The sequence below is a fragment of the Microcaecilia unicolor genome, chromosome 4 (assembly GCF_901765095.1).
Source record: "Microcaecilia unicolor chromosome 4, aMicUni1.1, whole genome shotgun sequence".
In the NCBI taxonomy this organism is placed as follows: domain Eukaryota; kingdom Metazoa; phylum Chordata; class Amphibia; order Gymnophiona; family Siphonopidae; genus Microcaecilia; species Microcaecilia unicolor.
This window is the reverse complement of record NC_044034.1, coordinates 279,731,974-279,742,202: the sequence shown is the minus strand read 5'-3', so window position 1 is coordinate 279,742,202 and position 10,229 is coordinate 279,731,974. Positions and strand designations below refer to the sequence as shown.

The 10,229-nt window shown below is 41.9% G+C and overlaps 1 protein-coding gene across 1 annotated transcript; it reads right to left on the bottom strand.

The window, feature by feature from the left end:
- Positions 1-8,994: 8,994 nt before the first annotated feature.
- Positions 8,995-9,648, bottom strand: LOC115469695 (claudin-22-like). The gene has a single exon (XM_030202481.1). The coding sequence runs from the start codon at positions 9,646-9,648 to the stop codon at positions 8,995-8,997; it is 654 nt and encodes a 217-aa protein (XP_030058341.1).
- Positions 9,649-10,229: the final 581 nt, after the last annotated feature.

Here is a 10,229-nt window from a genome sequence, read left to right as displayed (position 1 = left end):
GTTCGTGATTCATCTGGTTTCTCATGTATTTGAATTACTGCCATGACAAAGAATGTATTGGGCTCATTTTTGAAAAAGGACATCCATCCTTCGACATAAAACGGAAGATGGACGTCCTTCTCCCAGAGACGTCCAAATCGGTATAATCGAAACCCGATTTTGGACGTCTCCAACTGCAGTCTGTCGCAAGGACGTCCAAATTTCAAGGGGTGTGTCGGAGGCGTAGCAAAGGTGGGACTTGGGCATGCCTAACACTTGGACGTCTTTGACCCATAATAGAAAAAAACAAGGACATCCCTGACGAACACTTGGATGTTTTCACCCAGACTTTTTATTACGAATAAGGCACAAAAAAGTGCCCCAAATGACCTGATGACCACCGAAGGGAATCGAGGATGACCTCCTGTTACTACCCCAGTGCTCACTAACCCCCTCCCAAACTAAAAATAATCTTTAAAAATATTTCGTGCCAGCCTCAGATGTCATACTCAGGTCCATGACAGCACATGCAGGTCCCAGGAGCAGTTTTAGTGGGTACTGCAGTGCACTTCAGACAGGCGGACCCAGGCCCATACCCCGCTACTTGTTACATTTGTGGAGGAAACAGTGAGCCCTCCAAAACCCAACCCAAACCCACTGTACCCACATCTAGGTGCCCCCCTTCACCTGTAAGGGCTATGGAGTGGTGTACATTTACGGGTAGTGGGTTTTGGAGTAAGGAAGCTATGTACCTGGGAGCATTTTATGAAGTCCACTGCAGTGCCCCCTAGGGTGCCCGGTTGGTGTCCTGGCATGTCAGGGGGACCAGTGCACTAGAAATGCTGGCTCCTCCCATGTCTAAATGGCTTGCATTAGGACGTTTTTGACATGGACGTCTTTGGTATCGAAAATCGCTGAAAGTCAGAAACGTCCATGTCTAGGGATGTCCAAATCCATGGACGTCCAAATTTAAGGATTTGGACGTCTCTGACAGTATTTTTGAAATGAAAGATGAATATGCCGAGTGCCTCTCCACGCAACCAAATTTGTTCCTGCCCATTTAGGCCATGTTTTACTTGGCATAAATTCCAATATCTATGTTAGGTGCACAGCAGGTGTATTCTATAATAATGTGCATAGATTTTTGAAATGCCCATTCCACACCCCTTTTCAATTATGTGACTTGGAATTTAAGTGCACCACATTACAGAATACGCTTAGTGAGTTGTGCGCGTAAATCGTTATTAATGCCAATTAGTGCTGATAATTGCTTGTTAAGGTCCAATTGACAGTGCTGATTAGCTAGTTAACAAATTTAGTTACATGCATTTGTTATAGAATATACTTTGATTTCTGTACAGAAATTAAGGCGCCTCAGGGGTATCATAGGAAGTAATGATCCTGTGCCATAGCCACTGTATACCAAACACCAACTTTGGCGAAATGAGGAATCCCTGTTGGGTACTGGAAATTTATGTACATGTTGGTTTATCAATGAGTATCAATGAGTATCATGTTACCAGAATGTTTTGTTTGAACCTGAATATTGGCTAGCAATTTTTATATCCTGTGAGTTTATACTTATGTTTGTGACTCTGGTAGACATTTTGAGAAGTCATTCCATGCACCCTGCTTAGTGGAGGTTTTTTTTTTTACCTGTCATGTTGAGCCAAGTCCATGCGTTATAACAGTGGTTGGCTGGGTGGTTTAACTGAAGCTTTTTTCTCCACTTTTAATTATGTGCTGGAGTGCCATTCAGTCCTAGAGTCCCTGCGCATGGGTTATTATTATTGATGGTTTGTTGGATTTTCTGGTTGAATTCTTTTTTGAGCTTGTGTGAATTTTTCTTAAATACACTCAAAACAATTTTCAGTGATATTATAAAACATAATACTACAGCAGGCATAAAATAAAATAACTGTAAGCCTTAACATTTTATCTAAACAAAAAAATCTGAGTGTCTCTTCTTCACTTTACCATATAAGAACATAAAAATTGCCCTGCTGAGTCAGACCAAAGGTCCATCTAGCCCAGTACCCTGCTTCTAACAGAGACTAATCCAAGCCACAAGTACCTGAAGAATCCCCCAAAGTAGCAAGATTCCATGCTACAAACCCCCAAGGGTAAGCAGTATCTTCCATAGGTCTACCTTAATAATGGCTTATAGACTTTGGTCTTAATTGAAGCTCTGTTCCTGTTCAAACATCTAAAAATGCATCTTTAGTGAATGTCCCTGACCTGCTCCTCCCATGGCCATACTCCAGTTGTATGTTAAAAATCTGTGCACACATCTTTATAGAAAGTGCTTAGCATTATCTGCGCACAAATCCAAATTGTTGCTAATTATGTCACTAAATAGAACAAGCGAACTATCTCTGTTACCTAGATAACCTTTTAATTAGTAGAGGAAAAGACTTCAGAAACTCTACAACAGCTGATCCAACTTATAACCGGACCGCTGATTGCTCTGTTCTGCTCTGCGTGGCCAATTATTCGACTCACGCTGGCGAGAATCCTCATCAGTCCAAATCCTCTCTCACTAGCTCTAGCAGTAATATATTTTTTTCACATTTTAAAAAAAATATTTTTATACATGCTGTGCAGTGTAAAAAAACAAATACTTAGCTGTGGCTGTGCTGGAATGGTAGCGAATGTCCGCAACCCAGTAATAAGAAAAAATTCTTACTAGCGATTATCCCTTCAGAGAGGAGCGCTCTCTACTTCTACCACCTACATGGGACCGGTAGATACCTTCCACAAGCTATCAGCCAGCGCGATCATAACTGCTGTACTGAACCGGGGCAATTTAAACTACTTCCAGGTTATTGTCAACCAATCCTAGCACCCAATCTATGTAGAAGTTGGAAGACCTTCTTGTTAAATGCTATTTAAAGGAAAACTTTCCATTCAATTTTGTCAATAATTATATCAATAATTTTTGTTAGCACCAAATGTTTGGCACCAATTGGCTCATTACTCAAACTGAGGGGCCCTTTTACTAAATTGGAACCGCCTGCCTACCGCATGCCCCGGGCAGTAATTCCATTTTTGATGCGAGTCTAAAATACCTGGTGGTAATCGGCAGTGTACGCGGACTGACGATTACTGCCCAGTTAACACGTGAGACCTTACTGCTAAGACAATGGGTGGTGGTAAGTTCTCATGCCGAAAATAGAAGCGCTGGTTTTAATTTTGCAGCACATCCATTTTCGGCCACAAAAAAAGACCATTTTTGCAGGTGTGCTGAAAAATGGACCTGCGTGTGTCCAAAACATGCCTGCACCAGCACAGGCCATTTGTTGATATGTCTTAGTAAAAGGGCCCCTGAATGCACAAATTGGATGTGCGCCCTAATTTGTGCATGCAGTTTTGAGCTCAATATATAAAATCCAGAGGAATAGGTATTTTGCTGACCCTGGACGGCTCACAATTAAAAAAAAAAAAAATACAAAGGAGCTGCAGTGGGTTTGATCTGGCATCCTGTGGTTTTCTGCCTTGGTTCTTAGTTCACTGCTCTAACCATAGGCTACTCCTCCATGAGGATGGGTATGAGGCCATTTTGCAAAATGGATTTTCCTATGCTGCCACAAAGATGTCCATGTGTCTTGTTTTGCCCTGTTCATAGTTTGGACATTTCACTTAGTAAAATGGATGTTCAAGCTGGACGTAGCCAGTACTTGGACATCCATTTCTATTCTATCCTCACCATATTTTATCTATCTGCTGCTTTTGACACTGTTGATCACCACCTACTCCTTGGATTTCAGGGCTCTGTTCTTTCTTGGTTTTCTTCTTATCTCTCCCATTGCACTTTTGGTGTATGCTCTAGTGGATCCTCCTTCTATCCCACTATCAGCTGGTGTACCCCAGGGCTCTGTCTTGGGACTTCTTCTTTTCTCCATCAATACTTCTTCCCTTGGTGCTCTGATCTCATCCCTGGCTTTCAGTATCACCTTTATGCTGATGACTCTCAGATCTACTAGAAATTTCAGCAGGAGTCCAGGCCCAAGTATTAGCCTGCCTGTCTGACATTGCAGCCTGGATGTCTCACCGCTATCTGAAACTAAACATGACCAAGATTAAGCTTCTTATCTTTCTCCTTAAACCAACCTCTCCTCTTCCCCCATTCTCTGTCTCTGTGGATAACACTCTCATCCTCTCTGTCTCATCAGCTCATAACCTTGGGGTCAACCTTATCTTTCTCTGCACATATCCAACAGACTGCTAAATCCTGTCGTTTCTATCACCAAAATTCATCCCTTCCTTTCTGCGCACACTACCAAAACCCTTATCCACACTCTTTATCACCTCTCGCTTAGACTACTGCAACTTGCTTCTCACAGGTCTCCCACCAAGCCATCTCTCACCCCTTCAATCTATTCAAAATTCTGCTGCACGACTTATATTCTGCCAATGTCACTATGCTCATTTTAGCCCTCTACTCAAGTCACTTCATTGGCTCACTATTCATTTTCGCATACAGTTCAAACTCCCCTTACTGACTTACAAGTGCATTCACTCTGCAGCTCCTCAGTACCTCTCCACTCTTATCTCTCCCTACATTCTTCCCCGGGAACTCTGTTCATTGGGTAAATTTCTCCTCTGCTCTGAACTCCAGATGCCATTCTTTTATCTTGCTGCACCATATGCCTAGAATAGAGTTCCCGAGTCAGTACGTCAAGCTCCATCTCTGGCCGTCTTCAAATGTAGGCTAAAAACCCACCTTTTTGAAGCTGCTTTTAACTCCTAAACCCTATTCACTTGTTCAGTACTCATGTCTGTTGTATCTTTCCCACCTTAAGTAATTAATTCCCTTATCCCTTATTTGTCTGTCCTGATTAGATTGTAAGCTCTGTCGAGCAGGGACTGTCTCTTCATGTTCAAGTGTACAGCGCTGCCTACATCTAGTAGTGCTATAGAAATGATAAGTAGTACTAGTATGTATTTTAGAATAGGCTGTATGTCAGCAGATTCTGTTCTAAAATATATGAGAAATGAATATGTGACATTCTGAGTTGGCCATCCTTTCTAAAATCTGCCTCCACACCTCCAGGAATTTGTCCAAACATTTTTAAAATACAGCTGCATGAACTGCTTTCGCCATTTGTTCTGTCAATGGTTTCCAGAGTCTACCTATGCAAAGGGCGAAAATAATATTTTCTCCTATTTTGTTTAGAAGTGTTACAATGTAACTTCATGGCATGTCCCCTAGTATTTGTACTTCTTGAAAGAGTAAACACATGATTTGCATTTACCTGTTCTATTCTGTTTCCAGTGTCAGCTGCATCCTTATACTGCTTCCATTGTATACATCCGTCCGTGAAAGTAAAGGGCATGGTTACTAAATTACTTTTCAAAACGATTGGGGGTGCTAAACTTAGCATAAATGACACCTCCCCCAGACACAGTGAAGAATTTAAATACTGGGGGTGCTCAAACACCCTCATCACCCACAGAGCTGACACTTATGGTACCCACATAATTTCTATGGGTGTAGCAGCAAATAGCACATGCAAATGGCTGTTAGAATTCATTAACACTTAGTAGACGTACCCCTAATTGTTGGATTGATCCTTACTAATCTGTTGTCAACATTTTAAAAAGTTGTTTCTCCTACCTTCCCATGTCATCTCAAATATAGCTTCTTTACCAGTTACACAGCCTTATTTCAATCCTCCACCCCCAACACTACCACCAGAAGAAAGCCTCAACATCCAACCTTTGATTGTTTTCCAAAACTGTACCTAGTCAGTCAGACTTCTTATTTCATCTGCTATACCCTGGCACTATAATTGAAGGAAATCTCCATCTAGTTCTCTCAAGGAGGTCTGCTCCCTCCCTGGGATGCAGCCATTCAAAGTTTTGAAAGATTGTACTACAGCTGCTAAATCCTTGGAAGAAAAAGAGGGACAAATTGCACAACAAGCCAACAGCAACTTTAGTTACAAAGGGGACATGCTTTCACTGTTAATCCAGAGTCTAGGTGAAAATATTATGGACGGGAAACCTATCACCAGGGGAAAGGGGAGGACAATAGGTCATTTAAATGTACTTGAGTTTCTGGTGATAAGTTTCCCATCCATAACATCTCTTTCATACTCACATTTAAATTCAAATTATTTGTCTTGCACCAATTTATTACCATTGCCATACAATTATTTATTGCATCTACCTCTTCTCAATGCTTTTTTGTTGTTGTTGTTGTTGTTACTGGAAAGACATTATGCACATTAGCAGCAGACAGTGATACTGAAGCCCAGCTGCCATTGAGATAGGGGTCCATAAAGATATTACATAAGTAAATAAGTGTTGCCATACTGGGACAGACCAAAGGTCCATCAAGGCCAATATCCTGTTTCCAACAGTGACCAATGCAGGTCACAAGTACCTAGCAAGATCCCAAAACAGTACATTTTATGCTGCTTATCCTAGAAATAAGCAGTGGGTTTTCCCATTTTAATAATGATTTATGGACTTTTCTTTTAGGAAGCCATCCAAACCTTTTTTAAACCCCGCTAAGCTAACAGCTGTTACCACTATTCTCTGGCAACTTGAATAGTCATCCACACTTATTCCTTGGCTCCTTCTTGAGATGTGCTCTTGACCAACCAATCATCTAGATAGGGAAACACATACACCTCCAGTCTGTGTAAAAATGCTGCGACTACTGCCAGACATTTGGTGAAAACTCTGGGTGCAGAAATACTAACCTCTGTGGCACACGAGATGGGTAAAGCAGCACTAATAGTAGCACGGCTGGTCATCATCACTTTGTATGTAATTTATTGTTGCATGTGCATTTAAATTGATTTTTATTATCATTTTTTAATGTATTATTTTGCAGAAAATTGCATTGGATAGTACTATGAAGAAAGGTGGTATGTAAATGTAACATAACATAATATAGCAACACAAGAAAGGGTCCAGGGAGTGACAGAGAATTTACTCATAGACACTCCTTGTACTCTGTTAATCAAAAAATGATTTAAAAATCATTTGTGACCATCTCTGGGAAAACATAACTAAAGTTGTAGGTCTAGAAAGTTGAGAATGGTCAATTTTCAAGTCATGGGTCCAAATCAAAAAAATGAATAAGGTCCGTGGTTAGAGGCCGTTTTACTAAAGGACTGCCATGCGGCAACAGGCTTGCCACATTGCAACCTGGAACTACTGCCGGCTCAGCACAGCTGCCAGCAGTATTTCCATCTTGAATGCATGCCATTTCTGGTGCTATGAAAAATAATTCTATCATTTCTAGCGTGGTGCTAACCTTATGGTAATCAAGCAGCACCGCATGCTGCCTGGTTGCTGCTGGGTTGCCACAGGAGCCCTTACAACCACCTCAATGGGTGGCAGTAAGTGTTCCTCCTCACATGGCCACTGCATGGCCATGTCTTTTACATAGTAGATGACGGCAGAAAAAGACCTGCACGGTCCATCCAGTCTGCCCAACAAGACAACTCATGTGTGCTACTTTTGTGTATACCCTACTTTGATTTGTACCTGTGCTCTTCAGGGCACAGACCGTATAAGTCTGCCCAGCACTAGCCCCGCCTCCCAACCACCGGCTCTGGCACAGACCATATAAGTCTGCCCAGCGCTATCCCTGCCTCCCAACCTCCAGTCCCGCCTCCCACCACTGGCTCTGGCACAGACCGTATAAGTCTGCCCCGCACTATCCCCACCTCCCAACCTCCAGCCCCGCCTCCCACTACCGGCTCTGCTATCCAATCTCGGTTAAGCTCCTGAGGATCCTTTCCTTCTGAACAGGATTCCTTTATGTTTATCCCACGCATGTTTGAATTCCGTTACCGTTTTCGTCTCCACCACCTTCCAAGCATCCACCACTCTCTCCGTGAAGAAATACTTCCTGACATTTTCTTGAGTCTTTTAGGGGTTTTTTACCCGCTGTGGTAAAAAGGGCCCTGGCGCGCAGCAAAAATGGTCACTGCTGCTACAGCAGGGCCCTTTTTACCACAGCTTGGTAAAAGGACCCCCTTAGTTTGTTATCTAGTCTAATCACATAGTAACATAGTAGATGATGACAGATAAAGAAATGTATGGTCCTTCCAGTCTGCCCAACAAGATAAATTCATAGCATAAGGAATGATGCAAAACTATATATGCATACTTGATCTTGACATGTCCTTGCCATTATCAGGACACAGACCATAGAAGTCTGCCTGGCACTGCCCTTGTTCTCTAACTACTAAAGCTGTCATCGAACCAAAGAAGTCTGCCCGCCACTGGCCATATTCCCAATTATTTGAATCGCCATCTATTTGTTATCTGACGTTATTTTCTAACCTCAAACTGGCTGATGTTCAGAACTATTTAATCGGCCGGGAATGGTTCCTGGTTGGGTAAGTAGCGCATTAACACCTAACCGTGGATATTCAGTGAGAGACAACCAGTCATCTCTCCTGAATATTCATGGTACAACAACGCTGTGATCTGCTTGTTAGTTAATAGCGGTATAACAAAGCCAACTAAACTATAAACATGGTTAGCAGCTATATCATGAGACATAGCCAGTTAGACATGGATATTCAGTGCCAAACCAGCTATGTTTAGCACAGGCCACATAAATAGCAGGCCTATCAGCTTAACCGGTTAAGTTGCCATGGTCAAAAGTGAAACTGGATATTTAATGCCAGTCACCTGATAAGGGCCTGCATTGAATATCTAGTCATGTTTTAGGACTCTTTTTCTAATGCTCATCTCCATTAGAGACATTTGGGACTAGGAAATTATCTACATAAACACATTGCAATCACAGTTTTTTTTTAAATAGTATTTTTACTGTGTCACATTAAAGTTTCTGAAGTGATTTCATATAAAGAATACAGTATTTTATTAATAAATGCACCAGTGAAAACTAAGTGAAGACAAAAGGCCTGTACTGGTTAATGTGATTAGTAATATTATAATCACAAAAGAGAATGGAAACAGCTGACCAACAAAAAGATATTTCTGACATCTGTGGCAAATAAGCTTAGCGTCATTCAGTCTTGGTCACACATATTCCATGTTGGAAGATACCTCTGTATAAACCAGTGCCTGAGCACAGAAATGTCCTTTGCTCTCAGGGGATCCAACTATACAAAACTGTGATTTCATCAGGATAATGCCTCCTACCAAAAGCAAAAATCCACTAAACCAGGCACAGATCATGGCACTGCCACACTCCCAGCGAGGTACCATACTTGACAAATCAGGATCCCAAAATTTCACCACTGTGGAATGAATCATGTATGACACAGGAATCAGAGTTAAAACCCCTGCCAAGAAAGCAAGGATGCCTCCACAAATGGTCATGTTTCTCTTTGTATGGACTTCAGTATCCCCCAGGATTGTCACACAAGTCAATCCAGGTATGGTCACACCAACCCCTAATAATCCTTTGGAAAGAGAAAAGCACATAAGGATACGAGTCATCTGCATTTCAGCAGAGAAAGCCAAGGGAGTGCTGTAGCCTTCACACACACTTCTGTTCAAATCTTGAATGACACAAGCTTCCCACAAACCAAGGAGAAAGTGTTCATTGACGAGCAAACCTGATGACACTGTCAACCACTGGGGCATTAGAATGGCCACTAGTGAGGAAATACATCCAAGAAGGGCTAGGAACAGTCCAGCAAGTTCAGCAAAGCAAGGCCCTGTCTCCATTCTGCTTCCAAGGCGCAGTTAATTCAAGAGCATCCACTTGCTTGAGCTCAATACTTGAAATTGCCTATGAAAAGGCAACTTTGAGTTCAATCACATCACGTTCTTATCATGTGAGCCCCTATTGTTCTGTTCAACCCACTGATACCCTTGGGGGCCTCAGTGATTCCTGGGATCCCTTTCTTACATTTCTTTATGAAAACAAAAGAGTGTCTCAGCAAGTGAAAAAGAGTTGGCGAGAATCCCTAGATAAGAAGTTCGCAGCATGTGACTGGCTCGACCTTTTCTATGTCAGACACCTCCCCTGCCTTCCCAACCATAATATCCAAACTAGCTTGAAGCAAAGCAACCACAATATGCATTTATACTATGACTTACAGAAATTAGAGTAGAGATTGTAGGTGATAGATATTCTTTATTAATGCATCAGGAACAAACAATTGGTTGGCCGACGGACTGATGATTGGATGTTCTATTTAACAACAACATCAAGACCAATGCAAAACAGACAAAGAAAGAGTAAACTAAAAATATAGGAAAAGGAAGGAACAGATTAATGGTTTTGCTGTAGCAAGTGGAAAGGG